At 37.7% G+C, this 21,810-nt stretch overlaps 1 protein-coding gene across 1 annotated transcript in view; it reads left to right on the top strand.

Annotated features, from left to right (window-relative positions):
• The window catches only part of LOC107695105 (gamma-aminobutyric acid receptor subunit alpha-3-like), a 197,728-nt gene that overhangs the window by 36,991 nt on the left and 138,927 nt on the right, over positions 1 to 21,810 (top strand). Inside the window, exon 2 of the mRNA XM_016494913.1 lies at positions 1,005 to 1,111. Within this exon, the coding sequence (XP_016350399.1) occupies positions 1,026 to 1,111 (86 nt within the window). The 5' untranslated portion in view covers positions 1,005 to 1,025. The remainder of the gene's footprint in view (positions 1 to 1,004; positions 1,112 to 21,810) is intronic.

The raw sequence follows: 21,810 nt of genomic DNA, 5'->3' as shown, positions 1-21,810 counted from the left end.
TATATATATATATATATATATATATGCAAAATATTAACTAATTTTTATGTACTATTTTTATATTCTGTATTGTAATTATAGTTTGTCCAATTATTAAATCAATATTTTAACTTAAAAATGCCTTCTTATGCTATAAATACCTTATATTTCAGGAATGTTTTAGCGATTCAAATGTAGTTTCTGAATTTGAATTTGAAGACGCCAGACAGTATACAGAATTTTTACCTAGAAAAGAAACGTTTTCAGACATAGAATGATGGCTTGACAGTGCCTGTGCTACAATGTTTTTTAGGCCTTACAGACAGACAAAAGAATCTGTTAGAAATGCCACACTGTACAAATGCAGAATTTTTACCTAGAAAATAAACATTTTCAGACTTGGAATGATTGCTTGACAGTGCCTGTGCTACAAGTTTTATAGGCCTTACAGACAGACAGACAGACAGACAGACAAAAGAATCTATTAGAAATGCCACACTGTAGAAATTGGTACTTAATTTATATTCTTTTTAATCTGTTATTAGGTTAACTTTCATTTTATGGAACAAGGTTCTCAAAATACTCTTACCTGTTAAATTTCTCTGAACTATAATCAATTAAATTCTACTTCCTGCAATTTAATTTATCTTCCATTTCAACTTCCTGTGGGGCACGGTCAATTTAAATTCCAGCTCATGAAGGAACCGATTATTAAATGCTGAAGATGGCTTATGTAGATGTCTTATATTCGTTGTGTATGCACTTGCAAGCTTTACTAAAATTATCAGTATTTGTACTGAATTGCTAATAATTGGTACCATTCATTCCTATGCACATTTATATTGATATTTCATTTTCAAATCGACAGATTACCTGTCCACATCAATGGCAGGCAGCAGAGTAGCACCATTCATATTTGACCCTCAGAATTAGCACAAGAAACAGAGCCTGTATGCCATATTCTTAAAGTTCTCCACTTCACTATTTTGCTTGTTCTCACCCTCCTTTCCCTCTTCTTTCTGCAGGCTTTCAGAACTCAGAGTGATATGGCTGGCATTCTCCGCAAGCACGCAGCATGCATCCCCTGCGTGTGGATCTTCCTCATGCTTTTCGACCCCAGCTTGCAAACCAGGTAGGATGACTCATCCCCACCTAGCCGCACTCTCTACCTTTTCTCTGTTCCCCATGTTGCAGGCTCTAGGGATGCATTGCAGCTAATACATTCATTAATAAGGTTGTATTACTGTGCAAGGGCTTTTACGATCTGCAAAATGTCATTGGTGCCAACCGTAGCTGGCTGTAAATCGCTGACACAAACTGCCATGAATTGGATTTTCGGTGGTGGAGCGGGCTTGGTTACAAGTGTGACTCAATAAACCTGGAAAGAAACTCACACTGGAAGAACCTGAGGGATTCCGAGACGTGTTTAGCCTAGATTGCGTTGTAGTGATGCCAGTTAGTTTTCACTGCTCATTAGCTCACTCGTACATGTCAGAATTGTGAAGGTACGTACAGACAGAGATTTTGGCCAAAAAGGGATTTTGAGCTTGCAATTAAGAGCCAGAGATAGTGGTCTTCTAAAAATTAAGTACAGCATTAAATCATAAAAAATTACCCCTGCCATGACATACATCTTTCTCCACCCATTCCAAGTGTGTCTCAAGTGTGTGTTCATAAAGGGTCTGATATACTTCAAGCAAAACAGAAGAACGAACTGGTGTGATGTCATTTCGAACAAAATCTTGCAATTGTGAGGTTCATTTGGTGTTGGCCAAATAATATTTTGTTCAGCCCTTTGGTTTGAGACACAGGGCCAGAGCCACAGAGGGGTGTGATTGGGCGTCACTCCCTCAACCGGGCTGTCCTGCCCCCTCAATCAATATGATTGTGAAAAGGGATTTTAATGATTAAAAAAAAAAATAGATAAATAATAATCTCAACTGCATTGGCTTTCTAGCATTAAATGTAGGAAAGGTGATTTGAGAGAGGCTAGCAATAGCAAGCTAGCTTTGAAAGCATAAGATCCCACCCTCGCTGCAAATCACTCTTCAAAGCCATGCCTCCTCCAAAACACATGAACACACACAGGCAGACCAGAGACACGATGAGAGACAGCGTTGGTGGAGGGTTAAATGCAACGCTGTCAGATTACCTCATTTCTCATTCACCGGTAAGAAAACATTACAGTACAAAGTGCATAATATTACAATAATAACACCTTCCATTCTCGCTCGGTCTGCAATAGCGTAATGGAACGTGCTGATGACGTATCATGTCTACGTGAACAGGGTGCGCAGAGGTTTGCAAATACATATGTTGACAGGCAGGTAGGACAGCCTATCGTAGCCCTCGGACCGAGGAATATGATTGGACGAACATTTTATAGTCCTACACCTTCCATAGACAATATAAATACATAGAAATACATTTAGACCACTTAACTTAGTGATTGGTATCGGGATGTGAAGAGACTTTTAACCAGCATAACAAAAAATGTTTTTGAACCAAATCACCTACCCTGCCTTTAATATTAGGTTACTATATCAATATTTTTGTTATTTTCCCCCCATATTAGAGGGCTAGATAATTGGTTGTAATTAGTTGATTATTTCGCTTTATTGTTTTGTCACTGGTTGCAGTTCTGGCTGTTCTAACTTACCATAATATTATGCATCTGTTCTGGACAAAATAAGCGTTATGTTAGTAAAATATGTGTTTTATAGTAAAGTAGTGGTGGTATCATGGTAACCTGTCTGTATTTAGCTGTAATTGTGTATCTAAAACTTTTGGTGCTCTAAAGCGTGTTTATGTAATGGATGTAGAGGCAAATTTTCAAATATGTTGGCCTAGGCAATTTTCCTTTAGTAAGTCTGGGATAATGTACATCAAGCCCATTGTTATCACAGAATAACCCCCGACAGGGTGATCAGGACCCCGATGCGAAGCAGAGGTTATTACACGGCTACTTGCCACATAAGTAAATAATTAGACTGAAAATATTGATTTGAGTTGAAATATTTGAATGCAAAGCTTCCGTGAAGACAGCAGTTGCATGCAAGCGACAAGTTCAAACTAGACGGACATTTAAGGGATACAGTGCAGTCATACACTTATTACAAAACATTTCACCACATAAATAATTATGGCGATAAAATATATTGATTTAAGACATAAATGTCTTAAAATCTTACCAGTTTGTTAGTTATCTTATAATCCATTACAGCGTACAAAACATTCAGCTTATTGTTATCAGTTATTTGTTATCAGCTTTTACCGGTTGTTATCGAGGTATAACATACCTCGGAATGTTGCGACTGACCAATCAGAATCAAGCATTCCACAGAGCCGTGTAATAAGTAATATTATTCAATACTCTGCCCTCTGTAGGTTGATTGGTAGATTTTAGTTCCATATCTGTAGTAAAGACAGGTTTGTTTGCTCCTGACAAATATGTGGGCCATTTAATGTGTACCTGAAGATACTTTGTGAAGATACCCCTTTCGTTACTTCAGACACCCCTTCTTTAATGCTGCATTCGCATCGGCTCTCATGAGACACCAATTAAAACAAGAACACACTGGAGAGCTACTCGTTGCAATTTAAGTTGTAATTATAATTTTGTAATTATAATATAACTGTCACACCCCTGGACTATCTTTGTTGTGTTTTCCCTCCCCATGTGCTCCGTGACTCAGTTTCTCCCTCACGTAGTTTGTTCATTGATGTCAGGTGTGCCTCGTCTTATCCCTCGTTGTCCTGTGTATTTAGCCCCAGTCTGTTCAGTCTGTGTTTGTCGGGTCTACTTTGTTGTCTACGTGTGTTTGCTCCAGTTCCTGATGTGGATTGTCCTCAGTGTTTCTATGATTAAAGACCGTTAATGCCACTTCGTGTCTCCATCGTTCCTTTCGACAGCATAGTGTGACCGACCTTCAAAATAGTTTATTTGCATCTTCCCCTTCGTTTGTTTTCTGTGTTTTTTACAGTGTTTGTTTTCTGTTTTCCCCGTGTTCCCCATGGATCCCCTCGCTGCCAAGTTAACCGCCCTAGCCCGCAAGGACCTTTCCCTGTTGGAGTATGCGGTTGAGTTCAGCCAGCTCACCGTTTTAACGACGTTTGACGACTGCGCTGAACTCACTGTTCTGGATCGGGGGCTAATTACCACCGCCCCATCGAGCTCCCAGAGACCACCGGACTAAGCTGGAGAGAAGCTATCATCCGATGTCTGGAGAGCGTCTATCTCCCATCCAGAATACAGCCAGACCCAGAGCCCCGCCCACCATCTCCCCGCGACCGGCGAGCCATCGCCAGAGAGACCCTCAGCCCTCCATCTGTATGGTGGGAGCTCCGCGGGTCTGCCATCCTCCATCGTCACCGTGGCTGGAGGATTCCCTGTCTCCGCCTCCAGCCTCTGAATCCAGCCAATCAGTCCACTGGCTCCACCGGGCTCCCTCGGTCCTCTGGCTCGGCCTTGGTCTGTCGTTGACCATCCGTCACCTCGGGACTCCACTCCTCCGGCTGCGCCTCATCCCTCCATCCCTCTGGCTCTGTCAGGCTCCTCCTTCCCTTCGGCTCCTTCTTGGTCCTCTGTCGCTATGGCTCCACTGCGGCCTTCTGGATCTCCGCCTCCATATTGGTCGCCTGAGCCATGTGTTCCGCCTTGGCCCTCTGTATCCTCGGTGTCGCCTTGGCCCATCGGCTCTCCGTCTCCACCTCGGGCTCCTCTGCCACCTGCTCCGCCGCCATTGGTCGGCCCCCTGGAGTTGTCAGCCCTTCCTCCACCATGGCTCCTCCCTCCGTCGGCTCCACCGTGGGTCGATGTTTCGGCTGTGCCCTGGGTCCCACCTGGCAATGCCTGCTCCAAGTCACTCCTGTCTCCTCCCTGGCTCCTCCCTCCTTCATCACCTCCCTGGTCTCTGTCTGCCAGCCCCCTCCCGGGTGTCCGTCCCTTTCTTGAGCCTCCTCCCAAGTTCCCACCCATCCCTCCTTCTGTTGTTGTTATGGCGCGGGACGCTCCTTCCGGGAGGGGTGAGTAATGTCACGCCCCTGGACTATCTTTGTTGTGTTTTCCCTCCCCATGTGCTCCGTGACCAAGTTTTTCCCTCACGTTGATTGTTCATTGATGTCAGGTGTGTCTCGTCTTGTCCCTCGTTATCCTAAACATCCTTCGAAATGCAGATCTGGCATAAACATATCCACATCTCTGTGTTCAGATGCTTTCTTAACTGCTCTTTTGTCACAGCTGTCATTGTTTGTTGTGGATTTGTTATGTTATTAAGAGGATAGCGCACGGCACATATTTAAATATTCTATATATTCATCTATATACCAGCATTGGGGTATGCAGTGTGGGTGGCATCGGAATAAATGCAAACAGTATATCATTGTTCAGCCATTTGGAGCGTCTTTTCACCCTCAAACGAAGAACAAAAATTATTTTGCAGTGAGCATATTAGGCCTTAATAGTGGCCTAAATCCAAAGCCATCATACCAGATCATCTCTTGGTAAGTGTTTAATAGAGAATCATTATACTGCAGATTTCTAGCTGCTTAGGAAGATATATTTGGCATGTTTCTTGATACAGCGTCTGCGTGTGTGCTGCCAGGCATGCTCAGCAGGCATCTATTCATCTGGATCCTCACCACCTTTGTCAGAGTAATTAGTCAAAGAAGAACATTGATTGGAATCTACCAATTCCATCTGGCAGTGACATAAGCAAAAGAGAAACACATGCACGAGAGATAGATAATAAGAGAGGGAAGAAAGAAGCATCTGAGATGAAAGAGGAGGGATAGCAGCCGTTAATTTTAGTGCGCCCCCCACACACGATATTCAGTAGGGGTCACTGAATGTGAGGTCCTTGCTTTGGAAGCAGAAATTAATTTTCCAGTTATGTCAGCAGATAGAAAATGTACTGAATTTTATTTAGTGTGACATCACAGCACCAGTCTCCTGGAACATCTATCACGTCCCCACCACCATTTAAAATAAAACCACCATTTAGAAGATGATTTCAGATGTTAAAAAGCCATGCATAAGTTTGACTTACTGGAATCTGTATTTTACACCTCTGTTTTCACTTAAGAAATTTTGTCAGGTACTATTTTTTTTTTTTATTGTATTTATTTACCTATTTATTTGCTTATGTATTTATATACTTGCCTGCTTAATTTAAGAGCTGTTCATGTGCCACTGATGTTTGCAGATGGATTACTGTTTATGCATTGGTAATTAAAGTCAATAACTAAAGTCAGCTTCACACTGTAGTAGATCTAAAAAAATATATGGCATTTTAGTTATGAATTATGACCGTTTTCGATGTAAAAATCCTGCAGGTCAGGAAACAACAATGCATGACCACTAAATCTTCAATAAATCTCCTTCTCAGATTTTTTGTCCTAATAAAATCCTTGTAGCCTCTAATAGTATCTTTCAAAAGAGATCTCAAACCATGCTCAAAGTCAAATATATTTCCAGGGATGCACAGATCTTACCATACACTTAAAGGCAAACACCAATAATTTGCTGCTTTGACTATTTATTGTGAGATCACAGCTACATTTACTTTTGAATGCAAATGCTAAAACAAAACAATGCAAATTCATATGACTTAGTTGCCTTTTATAACATAGGTTTGTTAAATAAAGGTGCAAGTTGTTCTTTACAAAAGGAAGCTTTGTTGTCTCACAGTGTTTTGTTATCAGTGGCATGAGGTGCAGCTAGGGAACAAAATTACATTCAAATGAACTGAGAGCATTGAATTTTGTCACTGTTTTAACGTATAACAAAGCATTTCATATACTTTACATTTTAAAGATTTAATTAATTTGGGTAGGTAATTATTATATATTACACACAGAAGCTGACTGTAGACCATATACAACACAATAAATGTGATGACTGATATAACGGTGCATTGCTAATTTCAATATAAATACCTAATTAATTTCAATATAAAGATCAAGCTATTCTGTCATTGTTGATCTTACAGTTCTTTTGAGTAATAGTGCTATAAGTAATTTTCAAGAGAAACGTATGACCCCCTGAGCAATGAAATTTGTGCAGTACAGTCCTCTGAGAGACTTCATGTTGTTTCATCAAGAATTTTGCGTCTGCTTGTAGGTCTGTCCCAGAAACATGGGCTCATTATATGCTTGTAAAAAATTTATATAGATTAAAAAAACAAACAGAATAAACAAGACTATTAAATAGACAAACCAGGGCCTTTTTACAGCATGCTTCATGGTGCTATTTACTTTGGTGTTTGTTGAATACATTTTCTTTTGACTAAAGTGAGAGAGAGACTTAAATAGTGTTGTTTATTCAGCTGACCCATTTCCCTTACAGTCAGAGAGGGTTCTTTGCTTTTGATATGCTTTTATTGTGATCCATAGCCCTTTGTTGCTTAGCCTCTACCCAAGTAAATTTAATTTCAGCCTTGCCAGGCATGTGCAAATAAAACCTTTTTTTCCCCCCAAATGCAGAAAAGTATCCCAGAAATGAGGCACAGCGAGCCAGTGGAACAAGGTTGAATGTTAGCATTAAAGTCGATCTTCGGGAAAAAAATGTCCAACATGTCTTAGCACAGATTAGATGTGCTTAACATTATTTAGGCGAGTTTCTGAAAATTGGATCATGCAATTCCAAATATTAATAAGCATCAGGAATGGTGCAAGCTTTCTTCCAGAAACTCACTGTCTCCATCATCAAACTCACTCTGTCATACCAGTGGCACTGCTGGAGACAACATAATACTAACACACGGTTCTTCATCTTGTGTCCTTGTTGTCCCTAGCTTCAAAGATACTTGCTTGGAAAGCTTTAGGAGATTCACTGAGCTACAAATTTGTTGTTAACCAAGTCTAAATGACTACTGACACTTACTTTGACTGCCAGGTCCTTATATTAGTCTATTCTGGATGGCAGATCAAACTAGCTCAAACCCTCCGTGCATACAAACAAGGCGACCTCAATCACAAGAATGGCAAGAGTGTAGCTCTTTGACGTTGACCTCGTCGCATGATTCCAGCTTCAAGTAGCTGCTCTTCTTCCCCCCATGCTGCAGAGAGAAGCAATCCACGCAGATGACGCGTATCTGAGGATATATTGCGTGCCCTCTCGAAAATATAGCGAGCCCGCAAGAGCCATGACCAAGTTTAGGCATAATCCCTTTAGACTTCAGAGCAGCAGAATGCTTATACCTCATGAGTATCTCTCTGAATCAGCACAGCTGTCGCTCCACGAGTCTGCAGGCTTGCTGATGCCCAACGATACTATCACATGACTCTAAATCGGCTTTGCAACAGCACAGGCCGGAGACTTGCTAATGGATAAAGTTGTCACAGACAAATCTCCCATATTAGCTAATGTCACTCCACGCATCACATCCATCCCTCGCTGCACGCACGTGTACCAATAGGCAGGGCTGGATTAAACTATTATTCACAACAATCCATCTTTTACATATGAATGAGCTGCTTGTGTTTTGCCTCCCTGACAAAGTGCCGCAGAACCTCTTTTCCGTCACGCACACACAAACAAACACCCCACCCCTGTGTGGTGCAATCTCGAGTTAATGATTGCAGATAGCTCAAACCTCTTTTGTTGTCTGTTTTGTTTGGAATCCGTATCAACGCAACTGTCCGAAGTGACATGAAATCAATACCCGACAAAGAAGGGGAGAGCGCCACTCCTGCACTCCTTCCATATGGATCGCTTCAAAACTTATGGCCGCTCCAGCCTCTCTCTCCCTCCGGCTCATTGCACATGCATTATTCACAGGCTTTAGAAGGATATGGTGGCACTCAGAGATGTGACCGTGCCGACAAATAACATGCCGTCAATGGCTGGCGTGATGGTGTGGAGGTTAATGTGTTGCAGGGTTGCGGGAAAAGGGTAGTTGAGGGGCAGAAGTCCATTTAGTTATTCTAAGCGTGCATCACTTACCAAGAGTTTCAACGTTCGCCACTCTAGCAGGGTAATTTATCAGTTGCATCGCTACAGTGAACATTACACTATGAACGGCTAAATACACTGAACAAAATTATAAATGCAACATTTTGTTTTTGCCCCATTTTTCATGAGCTGAACTCAAAGATCTAAGACTTTTTCTGTGTACACAAAAGGCCTATTTCTCTCAAATATTGTTCACAAATCTGTCTAAATCTGTGTTAGTGAGCACTTCTCCTTTGCCGAGTTATATAAAAGGCTATGCAGACATCTAGTGGCTATACAGTTTAGTATTACAGTTTTATTTTTATTATTATTTTTATTTCTTTAACATGTACAAGTAAAAATAAATATAGTTTAGGCTATACACAACATTAAAACATTTGCACCATATACATTAGTCTATTTTAAAATAAGCCTACATGTCGAAATGAATGTGAAATGCTAACTTTCTTTATTTCATTGACTGATCCAGGGTGTGGGGACTCTCAAGTTAATTTCTACATTTTCATGCTCATTTTCTGCTAGTTCTGTACAACTATGTTATTTCCTTTATCCTCTTTGAAAACAAAATAACTGTGAAATTTCCAGACATGAAAACGTTTTTCCCAGTAGAAAGCATCGTAATTAATTCATCCCGCATTTAAGGAGAATAATTGTAGACTGGTGTTATTTGCGCTTGCACCAGCAGGTGGCTCACGTGAGTCAACATGTGTCAACAGAACCAGGAACTAGAGCCCTGCATTTCAGCCCGACTTTTTTACGCCCCAAGGGCCGGTCTTCGAGCTAATTTTCACGTCATAGTTCAGATGCGGGCCAGGCCTCGGGCCTGTTTTAGGCTTCTCCTTATTTTTATATTTTAGACATCCATCAATTAGTGATGAAAAAAACATTTGCCACGCTGCCTGGTGGAAAAAACACGAGACCGTGCTACCACAACTGTCAAGAGCAGCTCGACGGTGTTTAGTGTCCAGCGTGCCGTCAGCGCAGGTGAAGAGATCAGTGTTCAAATGCATGCAATAGGCTAAAGCTTACCACAAAGCCCTAGCAAAAATATTTACCATGAATGTGTCAGGGGGAAATAGTAAGGAGATATTTGAATTATTTACTAATAAGCTAGTGTTTTTTGATTCGTTGTCGCAAGGATGAAGTTGTCGATCATGACTCACCAACTCCTCATTAGACGCGCCTTTAGAGAGAAGTGCATCTTTACAGATTATGATTATAATTAAATAATTTTTGTTTTTGATTTGTTTTATTTCGTTAAGTAGTAATGTTTTGTTGATATTGTGAGTAAATAGTATCTTTGCAATCAAGTCAACGGTATCGCTGGAAATGAAGTGTCCCCAACTAAGCAAGCCAGAGGCGACAGCGGCAAGGAACCAAAACTCCATAGTCTATAGATTTTATTTTAGACAAGTCGTGATGATTTGAGAAGGCTAAATCGATCAAACATAGGTTCACTGTCTGCCGCTGCACTGTTAGCGATTTCTGTAAATTACACAGTATTTAACTGTAATATGAACTGTACTTTACTGTAAAACAGTTATACAGTACGTTACTGTATTTTAAAGTTGCATTATGGGAAATATCCTCTTGGCGCCATTAAAATACAGTATTTTTCATTTACTGTAAATCCAAATACAGTAAAAAAAAAATGAGCGGGAAACCTGACTTCACCATCAAAGTGCGAACATAAACAGGTCTCTGTCTTCGTTTTGACCACGTCGGTAGCAGGTGAGTTTTTATGTGAACTTGTATGAAATTGTTGGCCAACAAACTGAGCTTTTAATGGTACAGCTGTGTAATCGCTTGGCGCTACCCATATATAAGTGTATAAATCTACAGCATGCATTTACTGCTAGCGTAAAACCCGCAATGTTCTTCTGAAAACACCGTGGCATCCCTTTAGAGACATTATATGCATTTATGAATCATGCCAAAGCATGAACTTCAGGTTTTCGTGTATGCATGCACGTTCTTAGCCTCTCCACACTTCAGTCGCACACGTAACGTTACCGCAAACACAACATTCTACAAAATATCTTCTTTTGTGTTCCACAGAAGAAGGAAGTGCATACAGGTTTGGAACGACATGAGGGTGAATAAAGGATGACAGAATTTTCATTTTTCAGTGAACTATCCCTTTTTAAGGGATTGTTCACTCAAAAATGCTAATTCTCTCATCACTTACTCACCCTCATGCCATCCCTGATGTATCCATCTCAAAATCCATCTCTGTAAGTCCATGTAATGCAAGTGGATAGGTCCCTCAAAGTTGACACTTTAAAAACCACACAAAGAAAGCACAACACTAATCTATGTGACCCCAGTGGATGAATCAATGTCTTCTGAAGCAAAACTATAGATATGTGTGAGAAAAATACTAATATTTTAAACATTTCAAATTATAAACCATTGCTTCCGGCCAACTGTCAAACATGGGTTCATGAGTTCACGCTTGACGTAAATATCAGCACATTGTGAAGCCTGACAAGCTTGTTGTGAATCTCGGCTGAGAAGTGATGAGAACGCACATAGGACCGTCACTTCTTGCACGAGTTTCACAATGTGCTTATATCATGTCAAATTAACATAAGTAAACATTTTATAAACTTATTAAACTTAATAAACAGATTAAAGTGCAAAAGAATTATAAAGAACAATAGGTAACACCTTACAATAAAGACTCATTAGTTAACCTTATAGTAGACCGTTAAATAGGTCGGGGAGATAGACCAGTTGAGAGGGGCAGTGTTTGAAATTTTAACCAGTTGATGGAAAAGTATTCTTAAAATGTTTTCTAAAAATCTAAATTTGTAATAGAGTTATTCACAGTAATTTTGAAGTGCCCACTATAACAATACCAAGCATGTTCGTTATTGTGATATAACGTATTACCCAATATCTGTATGTCTATTTTCCATATATTTACATTGAATGAAGAAAAAAATATTTTTACTTTCCTCTCCTTAAGATATTTTTCTAAGTTTTCATATCTTAATACAGTTAAAGGGATAGTTCACTCAAAACTGAAACTGATAGCTTGTACTTTTATTAGCAAGTAAAGTATGGAGGACCAAACCTGCAGAAATTATAAATAAATAAACGAACAAACAAATAAATAAATAAATAAATGGATTCAAAAACATATATAGTTAATTTGTAATAAAATGTAATCCTGTATTTATTTTTTATTACCTTCTTCCTTTATGTATTATTTTCTGTATTATTTTTTATTATTTTTCATTTATTTTTATATTTATTTGGTTTATTTATTTACGTATTTTTAAATGAATTTATTCATGTGTTTATTTATTATATATATATTTATTTCTTTATTTATTTATTTATTTATTTATTTATTTATTTATTCCCACATGTATTTATTTCCAGATTTAAGTATTCAGTTATTCACTGTAAAATCAAATTAGTTGGGCTTACTTAAAAAAAGCATGCAAACCGATTGCCTTAAAAAAACTAAGTAAAGTGAAATAGGAATAGTATGTTGTACTGACAAATGCTTAGCAGTTGTTGATTTTATTTGACAATTTTATTTGCTGTCTTGTGTCAGTAGTAGCACAACAAAAAGAGCAAATACAATGGTTATTGTTACAATTAATGAAAATAAATGAATAATTTATGGTAATAATTGTTACCATTGTTGTGATTCACGTGCTGAATGTTTAAGTCTCTGTGTGATTTTAGCATATTACAACACACTATTTAAGGATTATATAAACCCAATTAAAAGCATCTCAAAGTATTTATAAAAAATGAAATTTGAAAAATGTCATTAATAAACACACAAATAAAATACACTAATGCTTTAATTAGAAGATAAACCACAATCTAAAAGCTATTAATTTACTACTTTTCTTCTCTTGAAATCAAATAACTCTGACTTAATGACTGCATTAACAAGAAGAAAATTATAGTAACCTAAATGAAGTTCCAAGTGGCCAACCAAAGGGAACGCTAATCACTATAATGGTGAGTTAAAAAAAAACATTTTAGAAAAATCAACATCAATTTATGAAGTTAGCTTATGTGATGTTCTCTCAAATATTTCAGTTGTATTGAAAATTCAACACTCAAACGAGTGAATGCAACTAGTGAAAGATAACTGCAGACATGGAGGAAATGGGTGAAAAGTCTATTAAGACTCTTTCTTTTCTTCTTCTTCTGTTGTTATGTTGCACATTAGCAACATTTTAGTGCACTGCTGCCTCTCACTGGTTTATTAATATCATTGGTTCCTTTGTGGCTACTTGAATATTTGAACTAAGTGTCACTCAAAACAGTAAGTAAATTGTTTTATTTGCCTTGAAAGTAGCTGTAACTTAATAAAACCTAGTAAGTATAACACTTACAAGTATAACTAATTAAATCTAAGTAAGGTAAACTATTGGATTTTACAGTGTTCCTTTTCACTTTACCGTGTGCAACATGGAAACGAGGGAGGGAGGCGGTCCTTGCAAAGCTCCAGTGAATCATTAGTTAAGAGCCCACGCAGAAGCGTCAGATCAAACTAACAGAGACCGAGATCGGAGTTTGTGGGATCAACTGGAGAGTTCCAAGATATTTTCACAGATTTACATTATTATGTTGAATTATTTTATAGCGACCAGATTCAGCAACTTATCCTCATATTTTCGTCACTAAGCCCGGAACCATCAACATCGTCAATGAGATTCTAGGTTGATGACGCCTGTAGACACACTCGGTGGAGGTTTCTAAGGCTTATGTTCATTTTGAAATCACTTGCATTATTTCATGTCTTTGTATGCTTTCCAAGGTTAAAGTCACGTGTCTTCAAATTGTGACTTACTTTCACTGCTGTGACAGCAAGTAAAAAATCTCTAATTTAATTTTCAGCGTTAAGTTACATTATGATCCAACCCACTGAATTTTTCTTCTCTTTTTAACTGTCTTTTTCATTCTTGTTCTTTCCTTTTCTTAGCCTGCCCTTCCTGAAAATAATACTCATTGTCTTCAACATTAATGTGTCTGACGTCCAAGTGCGAAGAAGCTTAACTGAACTATGGGAGAGATTTCTCATAGTCTATCAGAAATCCCTTGCAAGGCTCGTGCTGATGGTTAGGCTACATGTCAGCCAGATAAGGGTACCACTGTACATTTTCAGCAGAGTTAGACTGGCGTGTATGAGCAGTTATGTGCATCTCTACTATCTGCGCCCAATCACAGTAATTGCTTGTTTCTGTATAGCATAGTGGGCACATGGCGTCATGGAATGGATACAGAAAAAACTAATACCACTGAGCTTTTGTGGTAAAATTGGAACATTCTGTGTGCCTAATGAGCACTACAAAGTTCTACTAGCATTACAAAGTAGTTTCTATGGTCATGTTGTGCTCATCACATGCATCATTTTAAAGTTAACATGAAATAGCATTTAAAACCAAATTTACTTGCATAGTATTTGAGTGAAAATGTCGGGAGTTGATTTTATTTATCAGGATGTGGATGCTGAAGGCCAAGTTCACCTTTCAGAGCATCTCAACATCCGAATAGTGAATAGTTTTATTTATTTATTGTTTATTTGTTTGTTATACTGCATGCTATTATTACCATTACCTATTGCACTGACTTGCATTTCTGTCATAACAGCTCTCGTAGAGTTTAGCATGGTAATATACATGGCAATGTTAATGTGTTTGGTTTTGCAGATCTGCTACGTTGCTGCTGCTCGGCAGATCAAGTACCTAGACTCGCTACTGCCAATACATCCACAGACATGCTGCTGTGAGCATGAAGGAAATAGTATAGCATACATGAAATCACCCCATAGCCATGGGCGTAGAATATGTGGGGGACGTGTCCCACCACATTTAATAAAACGTAAATTTGTCCTATGCACTTTTTCGGGCAAATGTGTTCACATAGAGGTTTTTAAGAGCCAGTGTGAATAAATCTAGATTTAAATTAAAAAAGACAAGATAGTCTATGCATGACCTTATGTTTTATTCGTATCCAAAATGAGGCGATGTGTATATAATAAGGAGCGCTAAACACTTTCATGCAGTGTATGTTTCATTTATACTCTAATCCGGAGGGCGCTCTTGTGTAGAAAGTCCAAAACGGACTCATAGAAGTGAATTATGATGTGCAGGAAATCCCTAATATGGACAAAGGCATGCAGCTGGTACAATATGTGTGTTTTTCAAGTCCAGTAATACATAAAGTATATGAATAACGCAGTGCTAATTGACACACAATTTATTACGTTATAGAAACTATAAAATATATGTTCTGCCTTATTCTGTTATAAAAAGTAGAACAAAAAAAAATTGTAGTATATAAACCAATCATAAAATTGTCATTAGGGAAGTATTGGGAAAAAAATAGCTATATAATACAAATTATTGGTCATTGTCCAGCAGTGTATTTGATTTCTTAGCCAATTAAAGTAAAATATAAGAATAAATAAATCAATCAATCAATAAATAAATAAACATGTAATTTAGACAAAAAAAATACATTTGACATTTCTGTCCCCCTCACTTCTGAAATGATGGCTCCGCCCCTGACTGTGGCCCAAGTTCACCTTTCAGAGCATCTCAACATCCGAATAGTGAATAGTTTTATTTATTTATTGTTTATTTGTTTGTTATACTGCATGCTATTATTACCATTACCTATTGCACTGACTTGCATTTCTGTCATAACAGCTCTCGTAGAGTTTAGCATGGTAATATACATGGCAATGTTAATGTGTTTGGTTTTGCAGATCTGCTACGTTGCTGCTGCTCGGCAGATCAAGTACCTAGACTCGCTACTGCCAATACATCCACAGACATGCTGCTGTGAGCATGAAGGAAATAGTATAGCATACATGAAATCACCCCATAGCCATGGGCGTAGAATATGTGGGGGACGTGTCCCACCACATTTAATAAAACGTAAATTTGTCCTATGCACTTTTTCGGGCAAATGTGTTCACATAGAGGTTTTTAAGAGCCAGTGTGAATAAATCTAGATTTAAATTAAAAAAGACAAGATAGTCTATGCATGACCTTATGTTTTATTCGTATCCAAAATGAGGCGATGTGTATATAATAAGGAGCGCTAAACACTTTCATGCAGTGTATGTTTCATTTATACTCTAATCCGGAGGGCGCTCTTGTGTAGAAAGTCCAAAACGGACTCATAGAAGTGAATTATGATGTGCAGGAAATCCCTAATATGGACAAAGGCATGCAGCTGGTACAATATGTGTGTTTTTCAAGTCCAGTAATACATAAAGTATATGAATAACGCAGTGCTAATTGACACACAATTTATTACGTTATAGAAACTATAAAATATATGTTCTGCCTTATTCTGTTATAAAAAGTAGAACAAAAAAAAATTGTAGTATATAAACCAATCATAAAATTGTCATTAGGGAAGTATTGGGAAAAAAATAGCTATATAATACAAATTATTGGTCATTGTCCAGCAGTGTATTTGATTTCTTAGCCAATTAAAGTAAAATATAAGAATAAATAAATCAATCAATCAATAAATAAATAAACATGTAATTTAGACAAAAAAAATACATTTGACATTTCTGTCCCCCTCACTTCTGAAATGATGGCTCCGCCCCTGACTGTGGCAGATCTATACAGGTGGAGCTGGGGAAGGTGAAGGGTTTCTGAAGTGCGCTGCAACTGCTACAGCAAGAACTAGCCAAGTATTTGAATGTTAAGAAGCAAGCTCATTGGCTGCTGATGCAAAAAGAAACCAATCAGCTGCTTCATGTGAATAATGATGTCATTATATCAGATTGAGTTAGAATCAGCCTACACCATCTAAAGTTTCATGACAGAACTTTTTATTAATTTATTGAATTTCTACTGGCAAGATATTACAAAGACTAAAACAGTGCCTAAATAGCTCTTTAGCTATGGTTAATATTGATTATATTGGTTAATATTGGTTGTAATGATTATATTGTTAACCAGATAATGGAACTGTGGAGCTAATAAAAGCTTTTATGTAATAATCTAAAATGCCATCATTTGTCAAACTAGTATAAACCTATCTATTGATATCATTTTGCTTGGTCTCTGATACACAATCACTGACATTAATTTCCACTGGAACATAAGTAACATGAATCTAGGCACTAAATAAAAAAACGATATATGACAAACCTCAAGACCAAGAAAATAGGAAATGGAATAGAATTTGAGACTCCAATAAAATATTACAGTGCAGTCTTGACCTCTCTGAGGCTGGATGGAAAATCAGTGTTCACTCAGAGTATCCTGGGCTATCCAAAGAAAGCTACAAATGGTCTGTAAAGGAATACAGCTAAAATAAGAGGAAGCTGGGGGACACATTCAGGAAAATGTACAAAATAATCATTTAGACTACGAATATGCTCTTTCTTTGTTTATATATTTGTCGTATTTATAATTAATTGGTGAATACGGAAGTTTTTAATGAACGAGGTTGAAAAAATAATAACCTTAAAAGAAAAAAAAAACGTTAGACAGCATTGTGTCAGTTCAGAACAACTTCTTCTAAACTACTTCCGAGATTATCCTACAACCAGAGGACTAAATTTAGAAGAGACTAAACGGCCTTGAATACATTTGGCTTCCTGAAGTGCTTGTCATCGTTTCATTAAACGTTTTACGTCTGCAGATACAGTGACTTGAGTTAACTATCACTGACAGAATGTAGAAAAGTAAAATGAAAAATTTACTTAACAAGAGCTTAACAAGAATGATTTAATACATTTCTAAACAGCCTGTGCCAATGGACACACAAAGTACCACCCGTAAGGGTATTCACTCTGACAGCGATTTTTACCCAGAAAGAAACAAGAAGAAAAGAAAGAAACACTTTCAGCAAATGAACAGTGACATGATGTTACTGACTACCAATGGTAATGAAGACACAGTAGACATTTATATACAAATGGTTTCTCCTACATGAGGCTATTTATTTATTTATATATTTATTGATTTGTAGAAAGACAACACATTTGTTTTCAAAATGGTATGACATGTCTTTTTTTAACAGTAAATTCCATTTTTGGTCAAATGTTCAATAGCTATGACTAGTTGTACACCAGTAGCGTTATGGCACTCAGCATTAGGAATGTCTACTAAGACATTATGACATTACTATGATCCACAATACAACTGCTTACGGCAAACTTTTTTGCCGAAATTGCTGTCGGTGTAAACGTACCTTTAAATGGGAGAGATGCGGCCAGTGTGGCATTTTCTTAAAGGTTTTCAAAAGGTTTGCGTCTGTTGCTCTTTACTAAAAGTTTAGAAGGTCACTAGGTCAGTGAGTAAATGTTAATAGCATTGTGTCAAAATGTGCAGATATGAATCACTTTAGATCAGGTATGGGCAAGTCTAGTCCACTGTCCTGCAAAGTTTAGCTCAATCCGTTGGTTAGGATGTAAAAGTACTCCACTCACATTGCTACTCAGATTACAGTGTTTCCCACAGGATTTTGGAGACTGTGGTGGGTGGTCCTCGATCCCTCTAGGTCCTCGATCCCCCCCGTAAGAAAATTTTGTACATTTTAAAGTTAAATTCATAAATCTGGTGCACTTTGAGAGTTCAAAATTAAGAGCTCCAACACAGGTTCAGTTTGCAAAATAAAAGAAAAAAGCTGGTGAATGTACTTGTTCTTGAAATTTAAAGGAGACTCAACCCTCTTTTTAGTTGTGATATAGTGTCTCAGTCTCACTGGTGAATTTGGAAGCCAAGCAAATTAGAATAAAACAATAATAATAACAATAATTGTATATTATTATTCCTATGACAGTTATAGCCATATATTGTAAAACAATTGCACTGTGAAATAAATGAATTTTTTTTCAGGTATATTATTTTACCTTACTCTACTGTGGGGAAATTGCAATACTTTTGTCCTCATTTTTACACTTGCAAGCAGGGCCTAAAACTAACTTTCACATCTGCCAGTGGCTGATGGCCATAAAGATTTTTCCTTGCCATTAAACTGTTTTTGCAAAACTACTACTACTTGTACTAGCACTTGTTGCTACTACTACAACAACTAAACATATTTAATATTTAGGCCATGCTTGCAAGAGATAAACCCTTGAGCTTTTATTTTGGCGGAAAACTCCAGCTTCTGTGAAAACAGGTTTACAAACATTACTAATTTAATGAAATACTGTAAACATTTGCCCATTAAAATGTTGAAAATTATGCAAATGTGCAAATTATGCATAACTGGTGGCCGTTGCGTTCCCAAACGTGCTAAACTCACAGCACATTCAATAACGAAGTTCACTGCATTCACTGTGAACGGAGCCGCTCTGAGACGCGGAAAACACTGGATCACGAGCCGATTGCGTATGCTGCGCAATGTGCGTGCTTCACTTTGAAACAAGCAGCGCAAACAGACTTGATAAGTCTTATTACGCTTTCGGTTTTAATTCGTTTGACCGATACTTGCCAAAGCAATGGCGTGAAACACAACGTTAAAGAACTTTTATGTTATACGTATAAATATATCTTCGGTTTATTATGAAACTGTGGCGGGCTGCCACAGTCTAGTTAATGAATGGGAAACACTGGATTACCAATAATTATCCCAAATAAAAATAAAAAAAGACGTGCAATATGTAATTTCTAGAACGTCATTGATATCTGCAGAACAGAGAGACACACACACACACACACACACACACACACACACACACACACACACACACACACACACACTTTGTGTGAGGAATAGACTGCTGTTGTTAAAATGTTTTTTGTAATTACTCATCTTCCCCATCTGGAGACTACATACTGTACATACAGTGACTGCACGATAATGTTTGGAGACTGACAACAGAACAGAAATCCACACAAACACCCATATTGGCTTTTCACTGCCTGTGCACAACCACAGTACAGATCATTTAGTAGTAGTGGTGGACTGCTTTTAGCCAACACTGACACTGATATCTAAAGAGCAAGTGACTTATGGGCAGAAGAAATTACTCCCCAGTTTAAAATAATTAATTTTTATTTTCTACCCTTTTTCAACGCCCGGATTCAGGAGAATCGTGATTCACAATCATGACGTCACTTAATTTAATTTTTTTTAATCTTACAGTGTCTTTGTAATGAATGTCAAACCAGCGTTTAATGCTATCATGACACCAAATGTATCATTGTTTGAGTGTTGCTGATAAAATTAGTACATATCCAGATCAGGAATATTTGATTGAGTTGAATATTTTTATTATGCGAGTTGAATATATATTTTTTAGTGTATGTAATCCATACATAAATATTTGCTTATATTTAAGTTCCTTTGCTTTGCAAATGGTTGCATTGTTCTATTTTCTTCTGCCTTGAGATCCGACTTGGGCTCACACATATATGGCTTTATCAAACGCTTGCCATTTAGAGTATCAAAACAGACAACATGCTGTAAAGGAGGGTGGGGATACGGTGCAGTGAAGTTAGCCAATGACAGTGGGCGTTTACTTCCATTTCTGCAAGAGGTAACGCCCCTTGAAATTGTTTGACAGAGTGAGGATGTAAAAATTAGAATTTTTACAAATAGTTAAACTTTTTTTGGTACAAACTAACCTTGAGAAACATAATATTAAAATATGAAACTGCATTTTATGACCCCTTTGTATTAATGTTTTACTTAATATTTACTCAACATTCAAAATTGAAAACAAACTGTTAAGGTTATTAATTATTGCCAATGCAGTCAGTAGATTTTGAAACTGACTTTGAATAGTGCTACCAAATATCTTTATTTATGGGTTATCAGGCCAATAATCTATAAATGGGCTGACAGAGTGCTTGTGCTTTTTAACGGACTTGAGAGATGTTTAACCTGCATTTTACTGTTATATTCTGTCAATGTTATTAAGTGGATGCCATGTGCATATTTCCATTAAAAAATGGATTTGGCATAATTGTTTTTTGTCCAAAACACACCACTGAATCTTCTATAGCGAATCTTGCCTTGTCATGCTATTTGTTGTGTGATGAAAAACTAATTGAAAATGGTGTAAACAATACTATTAATATTTGTACTGCTTCAGAAGGTGAACAACAGAATTTCTTGCATTATAAAACCCCCTCCATTATCTGTACCGTGTGTGCAAACACTTTATACAATATTCAGAAGTTCATTTCAACACTGTCTCTTTACCACACTCCACTCTATTGAAGCATTATGTATGTGTATGCATACGGTATACTGGTGACTCAGTGAAATTAATCACATTTGCTACTATCTGGACCTCTTGAATATTTTTCTTTGCCACTTAATTTCTAAGAAAGAGAGAGAGGGTGAAGAGAGAGGAATAAGGGATAAGATTAAAAGGAGAGAAGACAGGAGATTGAGAGAGAGAGAGAGAGAGAGCTTCAAGGATACCAATACAGAGAATGTCAAGTCAAGTCACCTTTATTTATATAGCGCTTTTAACAATACAGATTGTGTCAAAGCAACTGAACAGCATTAATTAGGAAAATAGTGTGTCAATAATGCAAAATGACAATAGTAAACACTAATTTTTCAGTTAAAGACAGTTCATCATTGAATTTAGTGATGTCAACATCCAGCTCAGTTTAAATAGTATCTTTGAAATCAAGTCAACGGTATCGCTGGAAATGAAGTGTCCCCAACTAAGCAAGCCAGAGGCGACAGCGGCAAGGAACCAAAACGCCATCGGTAACAGAATGGAGAAAAACCTTGGGAGAAACCAGGCTCAGTCGGGGGCCCAGTTCTCCTCTGACCAGACGAACCAGCAGTTAAATTCCAGGCTGCAGCAATGTCACATTGTGCAGAGGACTCATCTGGTTCCTGTGGTCTTGTCCCGGTGGTCGTCTGAGACAAGGTCTTTACAGGGGATCTGTATCTGG

The sequence above is a fragment of the Sinocyclocheilus anshuiensis genome, unplaced genomic scaffold (genome assembly GCF_001515605.1).
Source record: "Sinocyclocheilus anshuiensis isolate Anshui unplaced genomic scaffold, SAMN03320099.WGS_v1.1 scaffold506, whole genome shotgun sequence".
Lineage (NCBI taxonomy): Eukaryota > Metazoa > Chordata > Actinopteri > Cypriniformes > Cyprinidae > Sinocyclocheilus > Sinocyclocheilus anshuiensis.
The sequence above is the reverse complement of the archived record's forward strand: the minus strand, read 5'-3'. Positions and strand labels throughout refer to the sequence as shown.